The 27,719-nt window shown below is 39.3% G+C and overlaps 2 protein-coding genes across 11 annotated transcripts in view; both read right to left on the bottom strand.

Annotated features, from left to right (window-relative positions):
* Positions 1 to 18,213, bottom strand: part of PTH2R (parathyroid hormone 2 receptor) — a 128,861-nt gene extending 110,648 nt beyond the window's left edge. For 3 of the 5 annotated variants that reach the window (XM_053215710.1, XM_053215711.1, XM_053215714.1), the window contains exon 1: positions 2,356 to 4,177. In XM_053215710.1, the coding sequence (XP_053071685.1) occupies positions 2,356 to 2,532 (177 nt within the window). In that variant the 5' untranslated portion in view covers positions 2,533 to 4,177. The other 2 variants (XM_053215712.1, XM_053215713.1) reach the window with 2 other exon arrangements.
* A 149-nt stretch (positions 18,214 to 18,362) lies between these two features.
* Positions 18,363 to 27,719, bottom strand: part of PIKFYVE (phosphoinositide kinase, FYVE-type zinc finger containing) — an 86,019-nt gene continuing 76,662 nt past the window's right edge. For all 6 annotated transcript variants that reach the window (XM_053215707.1, XM_053215703.1, XM_053215705.1 and 3 more), the window contains 7 exons: positions 25,677 to 25,736; positions 24,852 to 25,026; positions 23,786 to 23,891; positions 22,917 to 23,045; positions 21,566 to 21,827; positions 21,087 to 21,161; positions 18,363 to 19,964 (listed from right to left, as the gene is read on the bottom strand). In XM_053215707.1, coding sequence (XP_053071682.1) covers positions 19,849 to 19,964; positions 21,087 to 21,161; positions 21,566 to 21,827; positions 22,917 to 23,045; positions 23,786 to 23,891; positions 24,852 to 25,026; positions 25,677 to 25,736 — 923 coding nt within the window. In that variant the 3' untranslated portion in view covers positions 18,363 to 19,848. The remainder of the gene's footprint in view (positions 19,965 to 21,086; positions 21,162 to 21,565; positions 21,828 to 22,916; positions 23,046 to 23,785; positions 23,892 to 24,851; positions 25,027 to 25,676; positions 25,737 to 27,719) is intronic.

Below are 27,719 nucleotides of genomic sequence, written 5' to 3'. Positions count from 1 at the left end.
GGCTTTCTCCCAGATGACCACAGAGCAAAGTCTAGAAGTAGGAATGCTGAGTCAAAGCACAGGAACATCTTTAGAGTTTTTATTATGTGCCTCCATTGCCCAAAATGTGTTGGCTTGCAATCCTAGCCATAAAATTTATGCAACAATTTTCAGAAATATTAATTTGACAGGCAAAAATGGCATGTCATTATTTTAATTTGCATTTCTTTGAGTATTAGTGAAGGAGCGTTTTTTAACACGTTTATTAGCCACATTTACTGCTTGTTTTGTAAGTGACCTGTTCATATCCTTTACTCAATAGGCCACTTTAAAAATAATCACAGCACACACACAGTTGAGTTAAAGGACACCGTTTCTTGGAACAGGTCACTTCCCCTGTATTTTTTAAAGAAGGGTACTAAACAAAAGTATTAACACTATCAGGTAGTGATTGTAACTTGGAGAACGGCAAGTACAAATAAAATTTCTCTATCCAATATTTTAAAGCACAAGTCTTTTATTTCTGTTCTAGGAAGGGAGTGCCGGAAGAGAGATGTGTGGTTTTCAAATGTTCCTGCTGTTTTCACTTACGCTCTTTTATTTCAGTCCAAAACTCTGAACCAGAATCCGTTTGCCATACAGACATAACAATAATCTCTCCTTTGGGGGTGAGCACCTAACTGCTTCGTTCTTTTATGGGACTATGTCACTTTTTAATTTAAAAAACAATTCATCTAAAAGAAACATTCTCAAGAGAAAAATGTGTGTGTGTGTGTGTGTGTGTGTGTGTGTGTGTGTGTGTGTGTAAATAAAGAAACTGGGAGACTCAGCAGTAGCACTGAATCAACAACTGTCTTTACACCAACTTGTTATCAGGGGTGCTATTCCTCGTGGGAGAGGTAACAGAAGGGGCAGATGTTTGGGGTTTACTCATTCTGCTGACCAACTTCAGACTTTGAAAAAGCTTTCACAGGTCTCTCTTCAGATCTCCAGAGCCCCTCGTCAACATGCCTCAAACTGGATATCGAGCCTCCCTACTTTCAAGGATTCCATATCACCATGCCCTACTTTTACTGGGTTTTCTGACACAAATAACTACTCACTTGTCCTCAAATCCACTGGCATGGCTGGGTTTTGGCATGAGACACCTACCCTTTCTTCCCACCAATCCAAACCCTGGTCAAGCACCTGGCCACGCCCTACCTGAACCAAAACACCTGCTCATACCTGTGTGCCCCACACAGAGCTCACTCTGCTAACAGGTTTGTGCACTTATTTCCATGCGACACGTGCAATTGCTTGGTCAGATGCTCTCTGGTTTGGACAGCTAGTTTTCACAGTAAATGTTAGGTGGAAACATTCATTCCTTACTATTAGCTGACACAGAAAGGGTCCTAATTAGGTGGAAAAGCCTGACTTTTTCCCATGTCTCACTCTCCATTTGCTCCTCTCAGAATACTACCTTCATCGCGGCAAATAGTCATTCAACATGGAGGAGATCAGTCTTGCCCCGAGCATGTGGGTCCCCCCTGAGGCTCAGTATGGGACTGGGATGCGCCCCGGGTCTCAGCAGGGAAGTGACAGCAACCCGTTTTCACAGGGATGATGAACACCAGTCCTCACACTCATATAATCATGCTCAAGTTTAGCTGTTGGCAAGCTACATGTTCCCGATTCATTACTTCAGTGGAACGTTGTATTTCTAGATTGCTTTCCTGGGATCATTTATAGGTCAGAAAAAATTTTAGGTAAAGAGGTTAAAAGTACCCGTGCTTTTCTATGCTGCAAAATGTGGCCAGAATAAAATCAAGCTTTAGAGGTGTTAGAGTCATCACAGCATGAGGTATGAGTTTCAGAAGAATCTAAGCATTTCTACCTTTTGCAGTAATTCTACCAGAAAATTTAAGGAATTCCTTACATATTCTAAAGTGCCGTGGGGTCCCTGATAATGTTATCTCTCTTCAGCTGTGAACACCACTCCCCTAAATTTCTCTTCGTGGTGACCAGTGAGCAGTTCAACAGAGACAGCAAATCGCTGGAGGAGGTCATCGAGACCACATGACCACCGGCTGACATGCAAGTTGGACCCACAAAACTCACCATCTCTCATATCCTTGAAATGTACATTCTGCCCCCCATTCCCATAGCTGGAGCCATTTCAAGGATGCAACCTTGAGAGAATAATGTGTGGTTGAGAGCATTTGGGTGGTATACACGACCGAACCCAGTTAAGGCCTCTATATAAACTTTTAAGATTCTGGTGGGCACGGTGAGAGTGGGGAGTGGGGGGCCAGGCTGTAGAGATCCACTCATCTTGCAACTGCCCAAGAGAAGCCCCCTATGTAAGTTTCCTCGAGTATCCAAACTGCCACCTACCAACGTGAAGTGGTCTGCCCCTTTCTTCAGTGTCTTCTTGTATCCCATGCACGGGGCCAGGTTCAGATTCAGATAGGGAACTCCCGAGGCTGCAAACCAACACAGACACACCTTCATTTCACATCCGTACCCTCTGACAAATTTCTGCCCAAGGTTTAAAAACCAATTGATAAACATTACACTTAAAAGAAAGAAAAATATTTAGCACCTTACAGCTTCTGACTACTTCCCTTCAGGTATTTTTCTCACTGATGAATTTCTAGACGACCTAACAGTTTTACTGCAGAAAGGTTTCCATACTTCCCTAAGTCTGCCCATCAGGGTGAAACAGAAAGAGGGAACTGATTAGTGTGTAGGTGCAGTTCTTGGGCAGAAGAGACTAATAATAATGATAAGCCGAAGCCCCAGGCCTCCCAAGGGGACGGCAATGGGAAGGTGCAGCAAGGAGCTTGGCATGGAGTCACTGCTGAGGACCCAGCCTTATGACCCAGGGCACACACCAACGGCAGGAAGCGAACCTCAGACAGTAACAGAATACTAGTCAGCACTGAACTAATAAATGTCCAGCTGAGTTGGCAGCTGGGGTGACCTGTACAGCCATCCAAAATTTCCCTGGAAGAGCTTACGATCTTCCTGCCTCCATCTGATGGTTCAGTTACTAGAGCAGAAAAGGGCCTGAAGGCTGAAGACCCCGTCTGCTTGTGAGTAGAGATCTGACTCTGGAATGCAGCGGGATAAGGAAACTAAAGCAAAACTTTCCAGCCCAAGTTTCCTGTGCACCTGCTTCGTCCATCCACACTCTCCATGCATTTCCCACACAATTTCCCACACTGATCGGGAGGCTATTTGATTCTCTAAGGTGGTGGACATACAGCATCAAAATAGCTAATCTATGACTTCTTTTAAAAATCAAGTGTGGTAAAACCATTGTAAAAAACAGTTTGGTAACTCCTTCTCGTTATAAACATATACTTAACCACAGGACCTAGCAATTCCACTCCTACGTATTTACTTAATAAGGTAGCTATTATTGCCCCCATTTTATAAACAAGTAAACCAAGGCTCAGGGAAGGTAAGTGACTTGCCAAGGCCACAGCTTTCATCTGTGGTGGGTGCTGAAATCGAAACCCAGGGGTGCTGTCCCCTCCTCCCTACCAAACCTGGCATCCCATCATGCCATCCCGTCCCATCATGTTATGGTGCCTCCTTAGGAAAAAAAAAAAAAAATTTCAATCTAAGTTTAGCTTAAGAAGGAAGTAGTCAGAAAAATGAAAGGAGACGTCCTTTTTAATGCTTCATTATCAAGTAAACCATATTTTTCTGAAGATTTTCAGTGTACTGATTTTAACACCATTCATGTTTGTTATTTTATTAAAGCCTGGAAATATTTAATATGCCTAATCAATTTTCTATGATGGTGACTTCATGAAAATGGAGGCTGTACAATCATTACTGGAAATATTCTGCTCAAGCTTAATGGAGACCAAATTCTCCTTTCAAGACTGGTTTGGGAACAAATAGAACACAGTTACTTGGGTCGATGTCATAAGTTAAACAAGACCTCCCCCCTCCCTCCCGGAAAACAATTTTACATTCACTTGTAATTTGTTTGCTAGCATAATATTATACTGTAGAACCTACCTTCAGTAATTTTACTATCCTCTAGACAGGTTTATGTTTATGTCTACAGAATAGAGAAATTACTAAAGGTAGGCTATACAGGTCTGTAATATTATGCTAGCAAACAAACAGCAAATGAACACAAAATTGTTTTCTAGGAAAACAACAAAATAATTATACACTTTGATTAATATAAATAGGCCGTGATTTTACCTCTAATTTAAGATGGAAACTATCTTAATGATTTATGAAGCCGATGGTTGGTTAGAACAAAAATCTTGATTGCACCAAAGGAATCTTTTGCATCCTTTGTAGTAACAACTGGTTAGAATCCAAAGAGAATAGCTGAGAACAGGTGTCTCTATAATGTACTGCTAGCATTACTCCTGTTTGAGAGGAAGTAGCTATTATTGAATTTTATTGGAACAGAAATAACTTTTCATTGCAGAAGAGGGTCTTCCTTATATGTGAGTCATTATTTTCAGTCAGTAAAGATTTGACAACTAGATGAATCAAAAACAAGATACCAAACAAAAAAGAGAAATGCCAAAATCTACACAATGATAGATTGGGCTCTATTTAGAACGTCCATAGTCTTAACTTAGCCGTAAATGCTTGCCTGGGATTTCAGGATTTAAGCTAATTTAGCAGGAGCCCAATACAAATCTAGGAGCAACTCTTAATAATTTGGCTACCTTCTTGCCTTCCTGTATTTTTTTTTTAATGTTTGTTTATTTTTGAGAGAGAAAGAGAGAGTGTGTGTGTGTGAGTGGGGAAGGGGTGGCAGGGGAGAGGGGAGGGACAGAGGATCCCAAGAGGGCTTGCCCTGATAGCACTGAGTCCAATGCAGGGCTGGAACCCACGAACCGTGAGATCACGCCCTGAACCGAAATCAGACACTCAACTGAGCCACCCAGGCACCCTGCCTTCCTGTATTTTTCCATGTCATTATGAAATTCTTAAACTTCCATGAAAAGGCCACTATATTTCCAGTGTATATACTTATATATTTTTTAATTTTTATAACATTTGCATGTGAAAAGCCTGGGTTGATCATTTTTAAATGTTTGCTAAATGTTTTTAAATTCACAGAGCAGTGGGGACTAGGGAAAGCACATACATTATCAGATGCCTTGCAAAGTCAATTCTACCTGGAAGCCCTAGAATGTCATGGCCACTGAGTTGGCTCTATACTTAAATTAAAAGAGATCTGAATTCTGTTAGAGTTCAAGTCAGTCTTTAGCACTAAGGAAGGATACCAGCTCTGTCTGGGAGACCAGATATAGCTGAATAACTGAATTTTCCCTCATTTTACTCTGAATTCCTGGTTTTATGTTCATGGATACTGCATTAAAAAAAAAAAAAAGGGTGGGGGCGCCTGGGTGGCTCAGTCGGTTAAGCATCCGACTTCAGCTCAGGTCACGATCTCGCGGTCCGCGAGTTCAAGCCCCGCGTCGGGCTCTGGGCTGATGGCTCAGAGCCTGGAGCCTGCTTCCAATTCTGTGTCTCCCTCTCTCTCTCTGCCCCTCCCCGTTCATGCTGTGTCTCTCTCTGTCTCAAAAATAAATAAACGTTAAAAAAAAAAATTAAAAAAAAAAAAAAAGCACATGTTCTCAAGTTCCTGAGAGAGGAGGCGTTAGGTGCTGAACTGAAGGTAGTAATCAATGAAATGTAATTTAGATATTTGAAAGAGGCATTTTTATTCACAAGGAGGTGGGAGGGAATGGGAGTGCAAAATAAGGAAAGATAGAAGGAGAATTGGAATACTGCAGAAAACAGAGCCCATACATGTGAATATGACCAACACATATGCTAAATATTATGAGATCAAAAAATAAAATGTTGTGTCTTAGAGTGGAACCTAGACTTTAATAGAGGATTCAGATGAGTGTTTCCTTTTTTTCTTACTCTTACTTAATTGCCTGTGTGGGCTGGGAAGCAATTCCAAAAATAGTTAAAACCCTGCGGGTACTCTTTTACAGATCAATTTCCTGATTGTACCTGAGCTTCTGCTGATCAATTCTTACAGAAACATGAAATTTCAATTTCAAACAAGGACAAGTGTTACAAAAGCATTTTCCTATCTGATGAAAATCGTTAGATTTTCCAGTCCTGATTTAAATTTTTTTAATGTTTATTTATTTTTGAGACAGAGAGAGGGAGGGAGAGAGAGAGAGAGAGCAGGGACCGGGGCAGAGAGAGATGAAGACACAGAATCCAAAGCAGGCTCCAGACTCTACGCTGTCAGTACAGAGCCTGATATGGGACTTGAACCCACAAGCCAGGAGATTATCACCTGAGCCAAAGTCGAATGCTTAACTAAGTCACCCAGGCGCCCCCAGTCCTGATTTTAATTAAATGTACAAAACGCATTAAAATAGAACAGCAGGCATTTTGATTTAAATAAAACTATTCTAGGGGCGCCTGGGTGGCTCAGTCAGTTGAGCGTCCGACTTGGGCTCAGGTCATGATCTCACAGCTCGTGAGTTCAAGCCCGGGTCGGGCTCTGTGCTGACAGCTCAGAGCCTGGAGCCTGCTTCTGCTTCTGTGTCTCCCTCTCTCTCTGCCCTAACCCATTCGCATTCTGTCTCTGTCTCTCTCAAAAATAAATAAAAATATTAAAAATATTTTTTAATAAAATAAAACTATTCTAAAATAAGATGGACAATAAAATCCTTTCTCAGGCTTACCTGGTTAATTTTGTAATACTTTTTAAAGTGCTAGCTTACATTAAAATCACAGTATTTCAAGCAATACAGTTTAACACTCTTTTAAATTGGCAAAAATGCAAGCATTACTGATTTGCAAACACAGAGTCAGCATAAGGCTAAATGTGAATAGGATAGAGAGGTCGGCATGTTGTTACAATGTGTAGTATGGTAATGGAAGCATTAATAATTCCTTTTAGAATTATCACTGCCTAAATATTGTGTTAGCCTCTTACAGACTATGAGGAGTAGGCAATGCCCACCTCATCTGATGGGCATCTGTTATGCACATGCCAGAAAGAAAGGAGACCCTAGGATCTTTATGGGCTTGCAGAGCTAGAAAAGTCATCCTTATTCATGAGAGAGTGGCCGCTCAGACAACTCGAACAAGTGCTCGAGACACAACATCCAGTCAGCCCCTCAGAAGCCAGCTTTCTCTCACCCCCTCCTCTACTGAGCCCACTATATTCATGACCCAGACGCCCTCTCAGTTTCCCCCTCTGCTGCCTCAGCTCACACACAGTCCCTGCTTCCACTGCCTCCTCTGCAAATCAAAATGACCAAAAAAGAGAATCTGACTGAATCCACTGGGTACCATCCAACATGGAGTCTTTCTACTGGGTAGACTCCTCAAACTAGATCATCTCCTAGGCTGGTGGACTCTGTACATGTAGCCTATTTGGAGAGTTGCTTGGGGCATAAAGACGTGTTGGGTCAACCGGTAAGGGTCATGATAAAAACCAAGTCAAACCAGGGGAGCTCACACGGAAGAAACCGTGGGTGCATATTTAGCGCTCTGTCCTGAGAGTGCCATGGCCTTGTCTCCAGTTCAACTATGCAGAGAACTGCTTTGGAGGACACAAGAAGCAAAGAAAGGTCCCTGCCTTCACAGGGACACTTAGGCATCTTCACAAGGGTTTTGAGTTATCCTCCTGCGTTAGCCTAGAGAACCTTCCTCACTGAGCAACTCAGGTTCCATGACAGATGCTTAAAATTAGCTGTTCGTGTTAAGCTTTCTCTTCCTTGACATTCACATGGGGAAACGCAATACTTTACAAGGAAAACTGCCTCAAGTGTACATCTTCAAGAAAAAAATAAAATATTTTTGTAACTAACATTCTCTAAAATTAAAAAAGTAAGGGGTGCTTGGTGGCTCAGTTGGTTAACCATCCGACTCTTGATTTCAGCTCAGGTCACGATCTTACAGTTCATGAGTTCGAGCCCCACGTCGGGCTCTGGTCTGACAGAGCAGAGCCTGCTTGGGATCCTCTCTCCTCTCTCTCTCTCCTCCTCTCTCACTGTCCCTTCTCCACTTGCACACATGCACTCTTCCTCTCTCTAAATAAAATAAAGTCATTTTAAAAAACAGTAAAAACAAATCTCTTCTCAAGTCACTTAAACATAGCATACCTCAAATCGGCAAATTTGCATGTAGCCAATTGAATAAACATTCCCAGAGAATAAAGTTCACCTCCACTAACAAAACAGACATTTATCCGACTTTACTCCAAGTAATCATCTGGTTATTTGTTTTATATCCATTTCCACCACTGAACTGTAAGCTCCTTGAGACTGAGAGTGGGGACTCTTATCTCCGCAGCAGCAGGAACCAGTCCAAAGTACATGTTCCATGCAAGTTTCTTGACTGAACAAGCGAAAGTATTAATTACCAGCAGCAGACAACAGAAATGTGTGGCTGATTCACTATTGTGAATTGCACACACCACGTTCATGGGGACTAGCAGATAAAAGTCCCACTCCTGCAGCCGCCAGACAGAATGTACCGGACAGCAGCTTCCAGGCTTGGACTAAGACGAAGGTGGTGAGTGTCCACCTTCTGTTACAATTGAAGAGCTTGGATCTCTCAGAGCCATCACATCCATTTTATTTAGCATTACTTACAATGCATTCACTTCTGAAAGGCAGGAGGAAAAGGCAAGATCTCTGATATTAAGAGCAAAATCTCTCCAATTTCCGCCGATGGGTCTTTAGAGGTGGGCACAGAGAAGATAAAAGAAGGCCCCTCTACACTGGTGGTGTGAAACCAGTTGAAACAGATGTTGCTACAGGAATCACTTCTAGAAAATCAGGGTGTTCTCTCCCGCTAGCAGTTTGAGCTGGTCTCTCCTACGGAGCACTTCCTTAATGGTATGTTATAGTTTGGCACTTTATGTGATATTACCGTAGGCAATGATGACAATCAGAGTATGGGGGCGGGGGGGCTGGCTGGAACTGCCAGATGGGTTTCTTTCCGATCACGCGGCACGTTAGCAATAGAAATGCCCATGAAATTCTCTGTGGAAAAATCTAGAGGTACCTACCAAGGTCTGTGGCCAATAAGCTACAGAGCAATTAGTTATGCCTATATATTCTTAAACAACCTTGAAGTTCCCCAGCATTTTCAAGATGAGAAGCTAAAAGGCAGACATGGTGGCAACACCAGGAATCTGGCTCAGGTTTCTTTGCTCCCCGGAACATGCTCTGCCCAGGTGATAATGCGTACCTGTGTACAGGATCACAATTATCTGCTGGTACCTCAAGGCATATAATTGCACACTGAATTTAAATCTTCTCTCCTAGTTACATTATTATCTCTCTATTTTAATTTGTTGCAGATAATAGGACTTCAATTAGAAGAGATAGGGTTTTTTTAAATCATTTTTAAAACAGTCATAAATAGGGTATTACTTTTTACTTTGACAGAGGAACATTGTATCAATTTCAACACAGCACTTAGATATAATCTTTATAAATTCCATCTGCTTTGGGCTCCTGCTTCCACCAAAGTGAGGTAGGAGGGTCCAGATTTTCTGAAGCCATCATGAAAACCAGGAAAAATACATAGAACAATGTTTTTCAAAACTGGTTATCAGCCAGCCAAGGAAAAGGAAAAAAAAAAGTGGATCCTTTTTTGTTTTTAAACCATTTATTTAGAATTTTTAAACATATTGAATGGTTTTTTATGAATATAATTTATTGTCAAATTGGCTTACATACAACATCCAGGGCTCATGCCAACAAGTACCCTCCTCAATGCCCATCACCCATTTTCCCCTCTCCCATACTTCCCCCATCCACCCTCAGTTTGTTCTATTTAAGAGTCTCTTATGGTTGGCCTCCCTCCCTCTCTGTAACTTTTTTTTTTTCCTCTTCCCTTCACCCATGGTCTTCTGTTAAGTTTCTCAAGACCCACATGAGTGAAAACATTTGATATAGGACAGCGGATCCTTGAGAGGTGAGAAACAAATGAGGTTGAGCCCAGTTTATCCCAGATTATGCTCAAAAAGCTTTTAGGTCAAAGCAGAGAAAGGGGCAACTGAGGAGGATCCTGTTCTAGTCCTTGGGGGAAGACCTAAGGCAGCTGAGTTCATGGGACAGAGTCTGGAAGGGAGAGGGCCTCGCAGCGAGAGAGCCCCAGAGATCTGCAGTTGATAGGTACCCAGCACAGCACTGCTCTTACCTACACGAGGAAACTGCCCATGGCAAGATGGTGGGAAGAAGCCATCAGAAATGGAAGTGTATTCTCTTTTCACTTGCCTATATCCTTCTAAAGAACAGTTTAGAACAATTCTTTGAATTGGGGAAGGAAGAAAGTATTTTAATAGGATAATAGCAGTAAAGGACAAAAAGACCTCCCCTCCCCATTTAATTTCATTAAGATCACATCTCTAAAGTGAGGTTATTCCTATCTACAATATCATCACTTATTTGTTTTGGATTTTTTGGTTTTTTGTTTCAGAAAAATAATTACAAAGGTAGTATAGACAGTTTCCATACCCCCAGCTTCCCCTACTGTTGATATCTTACATTTACTAAGGGGCGATTGTCACAATGAACCAATACTGATATTCTTATTAATTAAAGTTCATATTGTGAGATTTTCCTAATTTTTCCTAATGTCCTTTTTCTGATAGTCACTCATTTGTACTTATGACTCTATTTCAGTGGTGTATGGACAGCAAATTTATCAAATACGTGCTCTTTCAAATGAAAAGCTGTTAATGCTACCTTCATTTGAAAAAAAGAATTACAATTCTGAGTAGAAAATATTAAACTATTTCTAACTTACACCTCCATCTGAAAACTAAATATTCTAAGATATAACAGACTCTTGTCAAAAAGTGGCTTAGAAGGCACTTGGGACTCTGGTAAAGATTTTTGGGACTTGGGTCCCCTTGTCTCAGGGGTTTCCTATTGCTCTAAAGAAAGAATTCAGAAATCTTAGAACCAAGTACTTCAGAGCCCTCTACTGGCCTCTCCTCACCATTGCAACCTCATTTGGGTTCATTTCTAACCCTAGCCAACTCCCTGAAAATACCTTCCTCCCTCAACCATAAAAGCAGGGGCAGCTTTTATGATACCTTGCTAAGAGCCATATAAGTGCAATCAATGTCTTAAAGGTGAGAATTTATAAAGTTAAAAGTTTTCTCAGTCCTGTTACACATATTCTGACAAACTTGAAAAGTTTAAATGTAATCAGTCAGTAAATAATAACCGATCAGAGCCAAATTCAAGACAGCTAACTCCAAGGATGCATTAAAGGACATTTACTACAGTAAAATTATCATCTCATAGCTTTTGTTTTCAGTTTTAAAAATCAGGAATAGAGGGGTGCCTGGGTGTCAGTCGGTTAAAGCCTCCAGCTTCGGTTCGGGTCATGATCTCATGGTTCGTGGGTTTGAGCCCCGTGTCAAGTTCTGTGTTGACAGCTCAGAGCCTGGAGCCTGCTTCAGATTGTGTTTCCCCCTCTCTCTACCCCTCTCCCACTCATGCTCTGTCTCTCTTTCTCAAAAATAAATAAGTATTTTAAAAAAATTTTTTAAAATCAGGAATAGAGATTTTAAAAAAAGGAAAAGAAACTTCTTTCAATAGGTGAAGACACTGGGGAAAATTCCTGGGCTAACAACTGGTAATTTAGTCACTTTCTCACTCCATGACATTCAATTTCAAAACACTTTCCTTGGATATCTACCTTCTCTTTTGTTTTAACCTAAGACATCAGAATACATGTTCTAGAACAGAAGTTCTCTTTTGGGCACAAATTGTTAAGATTGGAATCATACCAAGTATCCTTGTCAACCACGATGGAATAAAACTACACATCAACAGCAGTAGGGAAACTGGAAAATTCATAAATACACAAGAATTAATAAACAGCATGCACTTGAACAACCACAAGTTCAAGGAAGAAATCACAAGAGAGATTAGAAAATATCTTGAGACAAATCAACAGGCAGACACAACATACCAAAACTTATGGGATGTAGTGAAAGCAGAATGAAGAGGAGGAAAGTTCACAGGCATGAACATGTACACCGAAAAAGGAAGGTCTCACATCAACAACATAGCTTTACATCTCAACGAACTAGAAAAAGAACAACTAAACCCAAAATTGGCAGATGGAAGGAAATAAGGATTGACAACAGAGATAAAGTAGAGAATAGAAAAAACCCCACAGGGGTGCCTGGGTGGCTCATTCGGTTAAACATCTGACTTCAGTTCAGGTTATGATCTCACAGTTTGTGAGTTCAAGCCCCGCATCGGACTCTACGCTGACAGCTCAGAGCCTGGAGCCTGCTTCAGATTCTGTGTCTCCCTCTCTCTCTACTCCACCTCTGCTCACGCTCTGTCTCTCTCTTGCTCTCTCTCCAAATTAAATAAACATGAAAAAAAATTGTTAAGAAAAAAACAAAAGGGCTGGGTTTTGGGAAAGATCAACAAAATTGACAATCCCTTAGCTGGATTAAGAAAACAAGAAAAAAGACTCAAATATGTAAAATCACAAATGAAAGGAGGGGCATTACAACTAATGTCACAGAAATGAAAAGGATCGTAAGCGAATACTATGAACAATTATAGGCCAAAAAACTGGGTAATCTACAAGAAATGGTAATTTCCTAGAAATATATAATCTACCAACACTGAATCAAAGAGAGTCTGAACAGACCTATAAATAGTAAAGAGACTGAATCAATAATCAAAAACCTCCCAACAAAGAAAATCCAGGACCAGACGGCTTCACTGCTGAATTCTACCAATGATTCAAAGAAGTAATGCCAACCCTATACCAACACTTCCTAAAAACTGAAGAAATGAAAATATTCCCAAACTGATTTTATAAGGCCAGCATTACCCTGATGTCAAAGCCCAAGAAAGACATAACAAGAAAAAAAAAAAAAAGCTATAGGCCACTATCCCTGATAATATAGATGCAAAAATCCTCAACAAAATATTAGCAAACTGAATTTAACAGTACATTAAAAGGATCAGACACCAGGACTAAATGGGATTTATCCTCAGGAGGCAAGGATGTTTTAATTAACACAAAAATCAATCAACGCACTATACCACATTAATAGAACGAATAAAAACCACTTAACCATTTCAATCGATGCAGAAAAAGCATCTGACAATACTGAACACACTTTCATGATAAAAACACTCAACAAACTGCAAATAAAGAACTACCTCAACATAATAAAGGTCATATATGAAGAGTCCACAGCTAGCATCACTGAAACCTTTTCCCCTAAGGTCAGAAACAAGGCAAGAATGTGCACATTCACCATTTATATCCAAAATAGTACTGAAGCCCTGGCCAGAGCAATTAGGCAAGAAAGCAAAAGAAAAGCATGTTAATTAAAAAGGAAGAAATAAAAAGATCTATTTGCAATTGACATCATCTTATATGTAAAAAACCCTGAAGAGTATATACACACACAAAACATGTTAAAATAAATTCAGGAGAATTGCAGGATATGAAATCAACACACTAAAATCAGTTGTGCTTCTACACACTAACAATGAACAATCTGAAAAGGCAATTAACAAAACAAGTTCATTTATAACAGCATCAAAAAGAATAAAATACTAAGAATAAACCTAACCAAAAAGTGAAAGCCTTGTACTCTGAAAGCTACAAAACACTGGGGAAAGAAATTAAAGGCAGCAAAAAAAGGGGAAAGACATCTTATGATCACAGGTTGGAAGATTTAATATAGTTAAAATGTCCAGGGGAGCCTGGGGTGGCTCAGTTGGTGAAGCGTCCAATTCTTGATTTCAGCTCAGGTCATGAGCTCACGGTTCATGAGATCAAGCTCTGCATCAGGCTCTGCGCTGACAGCCTGGAGCCTGCTTGGGATTCTCTATATCTCTCTCGGCCCCTCCCCAACTCACACTCACTTGCACCCTCTCTCTCTCTCAAAATAAATAAATATTTTTAAAAAGAAAAAAAAAAAAGATATCCATATTACTCAAAGCAGATTCAACATAATCCCTATCAAAATGACAATGGCATTTTTTTTACGTAAAAATAGAAAATTTCATCTTAAAACACATTTGGAATCTCAAAGGACCTCAAATAGCCAAAAGAATTTTGAAAAAGAAAAAAAAGTTGGAGATCTCACACTTCCTTACTTCAAAATATATTACAAAGCCACAGGAAGCAAACAGTGTAGTACTGGCCTAGGGACAGATACATAAATAAATGGGATACAATAAAGAGTTCAGAAATAAACCCTTGCTTATATAGCCAAGTGATCTTCGATAAGGGTGCCAAAATCACTTAATGGGGAAAAGACAGTCTCTTCAACAAACGGTATTAAGAAACCGGATATCCACATGCAAAAGAGTGAAGTTGAACCCTTATTTTACACCATATAAAAAAGCTCAAAAGGGTTGATAAGACCTAAACGTTAAGACCTAAAACTGTGAAGCTAGAAGAAAACAGGGGGAAAGCTTCAAGATACTGAATTTGGCAAAGATTTATGGGTTATGACACCAAAAGCACAAGCAAGAGGAGACAAACGGGACTACATCAAACTTAAAAACGTTTGCATATCAAAGGACACAATCAACAGATTGAAATGGCAGTCTATGGGGTGAGAGACAATACTAACAAATCCTATGTCTGGTAAGGGGTTAACATCCACAACATGTAAGAACTCCTACAACCCAACAACAACAAAAAATCAAGGAGTCCAATTAAAAATGGCAAAAGGACTTGAATAGACATTTCTCCAAAGATAATGTACAAATGATCCACAAGCATATGAAAACATGTTCAACATCACTCATCATGAGAGGAATGCAAATCAAAACCACAATGAGGGGCTCCTGGGTGGTTCAGTGGGTTAAGTGTCTGATTTCCTCAGGTCATGATCTCGTGGTTCGTGAGTTCCAGCCCTGCATCTGGCTCTGCCTTGATAGTGCAGAGCCTGCCTGGGATTCTCTCTCTCTCCCTCTCTGCCCCTCCCCAACTCACAAATGTGCACATATACGCGCGCACACACACACACACACACACACACACACACACACACCCTCAAAAATAAATAAATAAATTAAAAACAAAACAAAACAAAATAAAACTTAGAGGGGCACCTGGGTAGCTCAGCTGGTTAAGCATCCAAGTTCAGCTCGGGACATCATCTCGTGGTCCGTAAGTTCAAGCCCCACATCGGGCTCTGTGCTGACAGCTCAGAGCCTGAAGCTTGCTTTGGATTCTGTGTCTCCCTCTCTCTCTGCACCTCCCCTGCTCGTGCTCTGACTCTCAAAAATACAGAAATTTAAAAACAAAAATTAAAAAAGAAAAAACTTAGAAAAAGCACATGAGATATTATGTCACACTCAGGATGGCTACCATCAAAATAAGTATCTAAGTGTTAAAAAAGGATGTGAAGAAATTGGTACCCTTGTGTACAGTGGGTGGGACCGTAAAACAGTAGGGCTACTAGGGGAAACAGTGTGGAGGTTCCTCAAAACATTAAAAAAAAAAAAATAGAACTGCCTTGTGATCCAGCAATCCCACTTCTCCATATTTATCTAAAAGAAGTTTTTAAAAGAATGTTGCACATACATTTGAATTTCCATGTTCGTGATAGCATTATTCACAGCAGCCAAGAGGCAGAAGCAATTTCAAAGGTGCACTGATGATGAAAAAAGAAATGTGGTGCCTACATACAATGGAATATCATTCAACCTTGAATAGCACTTAACAGAGGGAGGAAATGCTACAACATGAATGAATCTTGAGGATAGTACACTAAGCAACATAAGCCAGCCCCAGAGAGACAAATCCTGTCTGATTTCTCGTAAAGTACCCGAAGTGGTCAGATTAACGGGAACAGAAAGCAGGATGGTCACGAGAGACCAGGGTGAGCAGGAAGAGTTGTTAAATGGATACAGTTGCAGGCCTGCAAGATGAGTACGTGCTGGGGGTATAAAGTGCAACGTGAGTATAGTTACCACCACTAAAGTATAAACTTAAATGCGGTGAAGATGATACATTTGGGATTGTCTTAACCACAGTTTTTAAACATGGGTTAACAATCTTAACTTTGTTAAGCACTGACCCAGGAATTGTGCAAGAAATGAATTTCCAACACAAGACACTTCGTTCACGTTAGTGGGAACAGAGAGCACTGGCTGGCAGGTGCCTGCACCGTCTCTTTACCCGCAGGGCAGAGGCGGGGCCGCAGGAGCCGACGCGGCGGCCGCCAGGTGGCGACGCTGTGCCCCGGGGGAGCCCAGGCGCGGTGAAGGGGAGCGCGCTTCCACAGCTGCGAGCTTGCAGCACAGCGGTTCCACCGCAGGCAGGCGGGTCCTGTCTGAACACTTCTGCGAGCAGCCAACAGCTGAGAGCCTGCCAGAGAGGCGAATTCGGCCCTCCCTGGCTTTCCTGAGCGTCCCGCCAGGAAAACGGAAACACATGAAGACCAGGAGGAGGCCAGAAGAGGCGAGGCCATTAGTGGTAGACGCAAACACACAGGTTTAAGACCCCCTTTCTGAGACTTAAGAAGGAAGGGCTATTTACTAGTGAAAGACTTAAATTCTCCAGGGGGAAAAATGATGGGGAAGAGAATGATCAGAAGGCAACGCTTTGAGGCTAGAGGCCAGGGGCGAGGGGCGAGGTTTGGGCCCCAAACTCCATCTCCCCTTGTTAATTTCCTGAAGCCGATTCAAAACAAACTGAAGTTGATTCTCAGTTTATTGTAAGTGTTCTTTATTTATAGTATGTCTCCAAAAGGTCAAGGCAGTTTTATCTCTTAAATAACATATCATATAAAACAGCTAGAACCAAGGTAGAGAAATATATACAATATAATACAGTAAGTATTTTCAATATTGTTAATTGAATTTTTCATATTAAATTAAAAGAGGATATTGTGATTTACAATGTCATTTCTCTAGTTAAAATTAAACCTGTCAAAAGGCATAATGTACATTTTTTACAAAACCAGCACAGCAGCATTAATAAAACTGCTCATGATTGTAATCTTTATTTTTCTATAATACACTGCACCCGTGTTACAAAAACAAACAAACAAAAAGGCATTGCACTAGATGGTCTGAATACTGCATAAGTCAGTATGTTAACACTTGAGGAATAATGAATGGCCTGACCTGTTTCCCCACCAGGCTCATTCACAACAGTTTCACTCTGCTAGCTAAGCAAACTTTCTACAGGTAGGTTACTTTTCCTTGGCAGTTTTATACAGGCCCACTGCTAATGGGTAAAATGCCAAGGAGACACTGATGCCACCAAAACCAATACGACCCTATTTACAAAACCCAATAAAAGCCAAGGCTAGAAAAGCACTCACAACTGGATCAAGAAAAAAATTATAAGCAGCATATTTTGTAGGAAATTATAAATGTCTAGAAATTTAAATTATTCAACAGACTACAAAAGGGCTTGCAATAGCTGGTTCCCCTTATTTTTCTCAGGCTTGGATAAGAAAAAAGGAAATCCTTTTTATTTTTCCATAAAGTTTTGATGGCATCAACAACCTTCACATTTATAAATAGTATTTTTATACAATGCAACACATTCACATAGTTTTCTTGTGCTACTATCAGTTATTCTTAGGATTCATATTTTATTCTAAGGAAGAAAGTACTCTGGTATCTTCCTCAGTCGTAACTTTCCAACATTAACATCCTCCAAGCCTCGAAAGGGAATTCAAGAGAGGCAAGCAGTCATTCAATGCTTACCACTGAAGAGCATGCTATTTGAAACACCTTATATATATATATATATATATATATATATATATATATATATATGTATATATATGTATATATATATGGTAGTGGCCTCAACAAAAGCAGCAAGGGCTGAGGATATAGTTCTACCACTCATGACAAATTAATTTCCCTTGCATTAAGACAGTTTTAAAAGGACAGGTCACCCTTGCAAGGCAGCAAGTATTGCTTCAAGATTATATTATCCTGGAATTTTTTTAGCCACAGAATTATCTAAGAGGCAGCAGTGCTTTAAAAAATAATCTTTCAAGTCATGAGCAAGCCAAACAAAATCAACATGACATATTATTATCAGGAGTTATTCCAGTGAAGGATCCAAGCTACACATACACATAGTGTTGAGACTAAAACTGAGAAACAACCTCATTACAGCTGAGGGAAGATACCTTGTGGAGGTGTGCGTGACTGGGGGTGCAGGAAACGGACAAGATAAATACTCCCAAGTATCCTGACAGAAAAAAAGAACAGAGACAAAACGTGTTTACATTCAGAATGAGATGCACGATCCATTGTTCCTGGACTCACAAGAAGTTAACAATGTTCCAATGTTTCTCTTGCAGGACGCAGTCCTTTTCTCCTCTAAAACCACCAGTGTTCTGTGTGTTTTCAAAAGGCACACCCAGGTTTTTGCGGGTTTGTTTTTTTTTTTTTTAAGCTTATCATCAGTTTTAAGTCCTTGGCCAACTTGTTTCTAGTTCAAAAGAAACCACGTTTCCAATAAGCACCAAACACCAAACTAATGTTTTCATTCTCTAAAGCAAACTTTCCAAAATGTTCCTATTTCACATACTTATAAGTCTCTGTAACCGGAATGTACCCAGATTCCTTTTTCTTGTTTCGTGAAAGTTACAATAGAAATGTGCTCTTACAGGAAAGCCTGAAAAGAATAGAACTTTATATAAAACTTTATAAATCCCCCAAGTATCCTTGTTAGGGAAAGAAGCCACGAGGAAATATTTGGCGTTCTGTTATTTCCCCAAAGATAGTTAGTTTAGTACTCTATCTGATCATATTTTAAAACAAACAAAACTCTATTAAACAAGAAGTTCCTTACTACAAATATTTTATCTCTTAACATTTCTCAATAATCAGAACTGGCCTAGAAACTGGCACAGAAAGTTAAGAAACAGGGATGTCCACACTACAAACCTCTTAGTTTTATAGATGCCACTGAAATTGCTTTCTGTATTGAAAAAGACACTTTACCTTTACAAAAAACAAGCAAGTGCCTACCTCTCACCCAATTTCTTGGATAAGGTCTAATTCATTTTTTACATTAAAAAAATCCTTAGTAATTCTCCCTTTGGGAATTTAGTCACTATAGACTCATTTACTGTTTCCCTGAAAGTGGAGGAAAACCTACAAGATGAGCAGGTGCAGATAAGTGTAGTTGAACATATTAATTGCAAAAAAGTTACAAACAAGCTTAAAAAACAGCTCCAAAAGAAGGCTTCGAGTATTATAATAGCTATAGTCTCCTGTCATCCACAGAGAAGAGAGAACCTAAAAAACATCAAGCATACTGAAAACCAGAGCAAGATAAGAACACACAACAGGGTTCCCAATTTAAGTCAAATTCTTCAATAAAACAAGAACAGATTGTGTCAATCTGTTTGACTGGCCATTAATAGTATAATTTGGAATTTTTTAAAGATTTCATAAATTCTGATAATACATAACATTATATTGTCACATAAGAAACACAAAGTCACCAGCTCTACAAATGCTTGCTAAGTAAAGAATACGTCCAACATGATGCCAGGAAACTCACAATCTAGGAGACGTTATTTTCTTAACAGGATTGTTAACAAGTCTTACAACCCGTTTTTTACCCTATCTCATCTCTGACCACACGTTTGTCTTTAATCCTTTGAAATGGGTCTATATTCCCGCTTAAGTGGAAAAATGTTCATGCAACCTCCCGGCCTAAGGACAGCTAATTTGTACGTATCAAAATCAAAGTGCAAATCCATGGAGTTTTAACACTTCAGGTACACGGAGCCCACACAACCACAGAACGGAAAGGCCTTGGCATACTGTGGAGAATGTGATGAAGAAATAAAACATGTAGCTTATTTTTGGTCCTTTGTTCCAGGCACCTTTTCACTCATGGTCTATTTCAGCAGTTCAGACCTAAGCCTGTCCAGTGGTCTGGTACCATCAGGAAGTACTTGTCCATTGCTTCACAAAATCTAGTCCTGTACAACTCTGGAGAGACCACGGTGGGCATTTTACCTGAGATTATGAAAAGAGCAAAGGGAAAAAGCTGTTACATAGTTGATCAACAACTGATCTGAACAGCTATGTTCTTTCATGAAAACTGCCATAAAGACACACACACCACAGCAGTCTCAGAAAGGACAGAGGGGTGTTCACTGTGCCCCATGACATGGGACAGGTCCTTCCTGCTAGGGGGTTCCATTTTAAAAGACTGGCTCTTGCCTAGAGATGAGAAATGTTTGAAAGCACAAATGGAGCTGGCAGTGCTCAGAGAACTTTGAAGATTGAAGCGTTAATTAGAGACAACCTCTTATTCAGAATCTATGGCCTTTTTTGGGTAACTTCTCAACTTGAGAACCCTTGGCAACTTAACACAAATTTAAAACCAATTATTCCCCCACCTACGCAATTCCCTTTATTATTTCATCATCTGGGAAATGATAAAATCAGAGATAACCAACTTACTTTTTTAGAATTTAAAAAAGTACCCACTTTTTATTTCTGGGGGGTTTAATTTATTTTTTTTATTTTTTTTTATTTTAGAGAAAGAGTGAGCATGAGCAGGGAGAGGAGCGGGAAGAGAAAGGGAGGGAGGGAGGCAGCGGGGGGTGGGGAGAGAGGGAGAGAGAGAGGAAGAAAGAGGAAGAGAGAGAGCGAGAGACAGAGGGAGGGAGGGAGAGGGAGAGAACCTTAAGGAGGCTCCATCCATGCTCAGCACAGAGCCTGCCACAGGACTTGATCCTACAACCCTGGGATCATGACCTGAGCCGAAATCAAGAGTCAGATGCTTGGGGCGTTTGGGTGGCTCAGTCAGTTGAGCATCCGACTTCGGCTCAGGTCAAGATCTCATGGTTCGGGAATTCGGGCCCCGCATCAGGCACTGTGCTGACAGCTCAGAGCCTGGAGCCTGGAGCAGGCTTCCGATTCCGTGTTTCCCTCTCTCTCTACCCCTCCCTGCTCGTGCTCTGTCTCTCAAAAATAAATAAACGTTAGAAAAGTTTTTTTTTTAAAAAAAAGAGTCAGGTGCTCAACCAACTGAGGCCACCCAGGTGCCCCAAAAAAGTATCCATTTTTTAAATGTTAACTGATAAGGAAGGCAGAAGAACAGTTTAAAGAATAAACAAAAATTCTGCTCACCTTGTCCCCCTAAAATTCCTGTTGATTTCACAACCATCTCAAGCTTTTTGTCCCATGTAAATGTTCGAATATAATCTGTTACAGGAGGCAATATTGGCAGTAAAGCTACGTTAGTAAGTGTGAGAAAATAACGACAGGAATTACTATTACTTCTACCATGTTTACTGAGTGCTAACAATACTGCCAGGTGCTGTCCCCAAGGTTTGTCTCCATATTAATTCATTCAATCCTCATTACAACTTCACAGCGCTTCATTTACAAGTAACTTTTTCAATACAGATTGTTTTTGGTAAAGATAATGAAAATGAAAATGAGGACACTGAATAGAAGGTAACTAGAATTTAAAAGCTATTGACTGTGAATTTTCAAGTGTAAGTTGGTGAAAATATTTAACAAGCTATTACGAGACCAGGCTGAGTATAATCTTCAAATATACTCTGGCTTCAATCATGAACTAGAAGGTATGCTTGCCGACTTACCTATAATTCCAACTACCAGCTCATTGCTGGTATCATCTCGTCCAACCAGCAAAGAATAATCTATAATGAGGTGGCTAGAAAGGAAGTGGGAATCACTACGGATCGAGGCTCTCAGCACGGCTTTGGAATGAGAACGGATATACAGGGGGTTGTCTCGAACCATCTTTAAGAGATTTTCATCCAACAGGACTACATCACAGCTCTCTTTCCCAGTATCAGTTTTTACATTTCTATTCCTAAGTGAACCCTTCAAATCAAAAACCTAGCAGAAAGGAAATTCTCTGTTATTTATGCATGAGTTGTGCAATGAATTAATGTAATTAAATTGGAAATGCAGAAAGACTCTTTACAGCCCATACCATTATATACACTGTTAAATTTAATTTTAAAACTTAATCATAACTTATAGAAGCCATTAAATGCATGCACTATAACTGTTCAATACATAAAATAAATGGTGATATGATTCATCATTGAAAATTAATACCTAGGTAGTCAACTACTCAAACATTTCAGAAATATACTAACACACTTAATCAACTTTAAGAAACATTAACAAATAACTCCAAAAGTATATCACTGAATCGTAAAGCAGTTAAAATACAGATGCAAACAGTCTTAGGAAACTTACAGCTTTGATACCAAAACCCTATGCAATACTTACGGCAATGTAGAAGCAACAGCAGGTCTCTAGAAATTTTGGGGTAGTAAAAGCCACACACTCAAAGGTCAGGGGACTTAGGTCCTAGATCAGTGCAACATGAAGTGTATTCTGCAGACTAATGCTAGTCAATTGTCGCTGGCTCATGACAACATAAGGAGCTAGTGCTAGAGTGTGAAACAGTTGCATCATTAAGCACACTGTTCATTCAGCACAGCACCACACTCTCAATGAAGAAAGCAGTGCATTGAATTATATTCTAGTATAAGCTCCTTACCTCACCAGACTAGGGACAAACAGTTCAAGGACCAACACTCTTGAAAGGTACTTTTCTAGAATCTAAAACAACCTGAGTGCTGGTAGTATCTGTGTGACTGTCAAAAACTTAAATTTTTCTGGGTCTTAGTTTCTTCATCTTTAAAACAGAGATGATGGAAACAGATCTGCCTTCTAATTCTGTAATTCTGTGTTTCTAGGATATTGGAGAGGTTAAATTTTAGGACCCATCTACAATATTCCTCTTTATTCTTTCCTACAGGGTTCAACAATTCCAAAGTTAACAAACTTTGGCCTAGCAACAAAGGCTTAATACTATTAAATAAGATGTTATTCTCTAACTCCTTATAATCAGGAACCAGAAGTGTCAAAGTTTCCAGTAGCTAAGTGGCTTGCATAGTTCAATATCCTTACCTGTGCCATCTTTCTCCCATAGAAAAGATTTTCCATGACAAGGAGATCTAACTTCTTCTCAGTATTGTTCTGAGAATTCTTATAACCAATTCTGTAAACTCCAAGAATTTTGGCCAATGCAGTGGGCCTCTGATCAAGAAAAAAAAAAAAAAAATGAAAGTCAACTCTTATCAAAAATGATTATTTGTAATTTAATACCCATATCTGGATTATCCATGTAATATCCAAACTAATGTTCTATTAATAGGACCAGAGGGCCTTGAAAGAAACTTAAACCCTTGAATCTCAGAAGCAAGTGAAAAGTAAAACAGCAATGCCAATAAAAATATTAATGATCCTTAATATTTGCCCAAAGGATAAGGCTTTACAATTTCTCAAAATTACAAATTTTACTATGACATATAATTTCCCCTAAAATATGCAATAAACCATAAGTGAAAAACAATCTATGTGACTCCCTTATACACTCACTGGGAAGATCATGGCTAAATGTCAAGTGGGCAAACCTGAACCACTGGTTGCCTCTCTTTCTACCTAAGGATCCATACACCTGTCTTAACAAACACTTCTAGTTTCTGTCTTAACAAAATTACAAATTCTAATGTGCAGGCATTATCATTCAATCTTAATGTTTCTACACACACACACACACTAAATGCAACCTGCTCAAGATCTCTTGGTTCCTGGCTGGCAAAGGTAGGAAAGAGGGTTTGAAATGACTACATTCTCTCACACTTTAATAACATAACAGAGATCCAGTCATGTCCTGTCCCTATTTTAGCATGGAAAAGACTGCCATTGGGATGAATTCTCAGGATATGAAAAAGCCCAGAAAACTCTAATTACGGACCAAGGTTTGGGATTTCTACCTTTTGTTGAACAGCATTTGTAATATAATTGAAGTAGTGTGGTGCAAAGTCAAGGAAAGACTGGACTTCCAGACGAGGCATCTGCTTCAAAATGAATCTATCATCTAAAAGGTAGAAGTGTCATATGTGTTTATTCAGTCACAGTATTTCCTGAGGTAATCTATAATAAATCATTCCAAAGATCCCAAATGATTTGTTTGCTTCATAGCTTTAAGGGATATTTTCTAATGTCAAGAGAAAATTTTAATCAGAATATAGTTCTCAATGGGGCGCCTGGGGTGGCTCAGTTGGTTAAGCATCTGACGTGAGCTCAAGTCATGATCTCACAGTTCATGAGTTCGGCTGTCAGCATAGAGCCACTTCGGATCCTCTGTCTCTCTCAGTCTCTCAAAAATAAATAAACAAACAAACAAACAAATAAATAAATAGAATATAGTTCTCAAGTAATTGAGGGCTCAACAGGTTCCTGAGGATTTATGTAGTCAAGAACCACACGTAAATTCGTAACTAGATACTAAGTAAAACTACTTACTGAGTGCTAACTACTAAGTAAAATTTTATAAACTCCTTTGTTAACAGTGCAGTAAGTCACAGTTATGAAGCTTGTATCAAGCAACATTCCCCCTGCGGCATTTTCTCAAATAATTTTGCTCCCAGAGTATGGAGAACGGAACATAAAGTACAAACGGTCATCACCTTCTATAATACCTCTGCAGGTGAAGAACCTGGCCTTCCGATTTTCAAGTTAAGTATTTGTATTTTTATCTTTCTCTCACCAGCTCTGAGGTACCCCTTTTGACTCTTCTAGAAATTCTCTGTTACTATTTACATTTGGAGAAGTCAGGACCAGATCAGAGTTTAGCAAGGATCGGATCAATGTCTGTCTCTAAATACACACCACACATATGTACACTCTTAAAAATTATTACATCCTTTCAACCATAAAAAAAGAAACCCTTGCTTGACGACTGGCAGTATCATACAACCTCAATTTAAGTGAGTCCTAAATTATCTGAGGGCAAAAGATAGCTACTACTCAGTCAGTAGAAGATAAAAAGACTTCCCTTCCGTGGCATAGAAGGCAGCTCCTGATTTGCCCCCACGGGCCTGCCAGGGCGACGAGTGGGAAAGAGAACGAATGAAATCTTCTTCACTGCTCCCCAGAATCACCTCACGCATCTTATGAAACTCTCCCGCATAGTAGAGCCGACAGTAAAACTTGGCATTCGCGTCAGAAAATTCTATAAACAGAAGTGTTAAAGATAAAAGGGGGGTGAGGGGCTTTTATGAGCCAAAAATCTCTCTTCCTTCTTGCTCACTCCCACCACCAACAAATGCGACCATTTGGTTTTCTTCATGACGGCATTTCTCACGCCACATCTACATCCCTGTTCATCACAGTTCTGTTAAAGTAACCCTCAAGGAAAATTAAAATGCACCTTATGACCTTACAGAAAAATCAACCATGAAATAAGACCCATTTCTAACTTTATAGGTTACTGTATTTTCCTCATTGTGCTTTTACATCTTAAATTTTACTACATATTCTGGATGATACGTTTTTGGTGCGCGTGCACACACACACACACACACACACCAGGCTAGACACCTGGTCACGGCTATAGCTCTAGACTACATAATAATTACTTAAACGTTAGAAATCAAATCATTATAAATTAAATTATAATTTAAACTAAGTTTCTGTATAAACTAAATAATGTTTATTTTATAAACTAAATCTAGATTAAATAAAGCTTATGTCAGGACACAGACTTAATATTTATTCTAAGAAACAGGATATTTATCTAGTATAAAACTAGAAGCCTTAAATAACAGTTTGCTCAATTACAGTCCCCATCCCTGCACCATCAGTATTTTATCTCTTACTTACGTAGCTCCACGTGAGGATTTATGAGTTGTTTCTTTTGTGTATCTCCTCCATCTACCTCATCTACAAGGTTTAATATCGTTAGTTAAGCCAAAGTTTTAAATGGGTTACCAGTTCATTTTGCTTCCCCCCCTCCCCGACATAATAATAAAAACTAACAAGTCAACCCCCTGTTATCCTGGTCAAATCACTCTCAAGCAAGTATTATATGTACAATTAAGCTTGTGTAGACTATTACAAAAATATAGGTACCTTTGGAAACATCAATTTTCATATGAAAAATAGAGAAATTCAGGTTGAAGAATAATTTTCTTGTATTTGATGCCTCTGATAGTAATATACTAACTCTGCTCTTACATCAAGTTTCCATTACTTCTTTCTCAGTTTATGACTGTCTTCCCTGTGTGTGGAATAATGCTTCTCCAATAGCCTGAGATGCTTTTTTTTTTGATGGATAATCTTTTTTTAATTCCAGTGTAGTTAATATATAGTGTTATATTAGTTTCAGTTGTACAATATAGTGATTCAACAATTATATTACACAGTGCTCATCATGATAAATACACTCTTTAATCCCCCTCTCCTATTTCATCCATCCTCACACCCACCTCCCTTCTGGTAACCATCAGTTTGTTCTCTATAGTTAAGAATGTTTGTCTTTTTTCTTTCTTTCTTTCTTCATTTGTTTTCTTAAATTCCACATGTGAGTGAAATCATATGGTACTTGACTTTCTCTGACTTATTTCACTTAGGATGATAGCCTCTACATTCATCCATGTTGTTGCAATATATACATATATAAATGGTATAGATGCTACTTCTTTATCCATTCATCTGTTGATGAACACTGAGCTACTTCCATAATTTGGCTATTGTAAATAATGCTGCAATAAACATAGGGGAGAATATATCTTTTAAAGTTAGTATTTTTGTATTTATTTTGTTTTTTATTTTTTAAAATTTACATTCAAATTAGTTAGCATACAGTGAAGCAATGATTTCAGGAGTAGATTCCTTAATGCCCCTTACCCATTTAGCCCGTCCCCCCTCCCACAACCCCTCCAGTAACCAACCCTCTGTTTGTTCTCCATATTTATGAGTCTCTTCTGTTTAGTCCCCCTCCCTGTTTTGATATTATTTTTGTTTCCCTTTCCTTATGTTCATCTGGTTTGTCTCTTAAAGTCCTCATATGAGTGGAGTCATACAATTTTTGTCTTTCTCGGACTAATTTCACTTAGCGTAATACCCTCCAGTTCCATCCATGTAGCTGCAAATGGCAAGATTTCATTTTTTTTTTGATTGCCAAGTAATACTCCATTGTATATATATCCCACATCTTCTTTATCCATTCATCCATTGATGGGCATTTGGGCTCTTTCCATACTTTGGCTACTGTTGATAGTGCTGCTATAAACATGGGGGTGCATGTGTCCCTTCGCAACAGCACTCCTGTATCCCTTGGAAAAATGCCTAGTAGTGCAATTCCTGGGTCGTAGGGTAGTTCTATTTTTAGTTTTTTGAGGAACCTCCATACTGTTTTCCAGGGTGGCTGCACTGGCTTGCATTCCCAGATGCTTTCTTTGTTATACGCTAAGATATACATATAATACATAAAATATACTAGTGTCTACCTCAGAGCAATTTTTTATATTTGATTTGTGTGTCTAGATCTACTCTAATTATTGCAAGTTTGGAACATACTTTAATAGTTAGAAGAAACAATCCTCTATGTCTCACATTTCAAAATTAGTTTTCTAAGCACCAATGTCTTCCAAGGATTACAGCCCAACAGAAGCCTACAGAATCCTAAACAGATAGCTTAAGTACTAATGAAAATATATTATGCTATCTTGTAGACTACTAATTCATGATCTAACCCAGGGTCACCGAACTATTTCTGTAAGGGCCAGATGGTAAGTATTTTATTCAGTCAAAACTATTCAATTTTTCAATATAACACAAAAGCAGCCAGACAATAAGTAAATGAATGGGTGTGCTTATGTTCCAATACAAGTTTACTTACAAAAACAGGTGAGCATGATTTGC

This window comes from Acinonyx jubatus, chromosome C1, assembly GCF_027475565.1.
Source record: "Acinonyx jubatus isolate Ajub_Pintada_27869175 chromosome C1, VMU_Ajub_asm_v1.0, whole genome shotgun sequence".
NCBI lineage: Eukaryota > Metazoa > Chordata > Mammalia > Carnivora > Felidae > Acinonyx > Acinonyx jubatus.
Note: the sequence above shows the minus strand (reverse complement) of the source record. Positions and strands in the feature narration are given on the sequence as shown.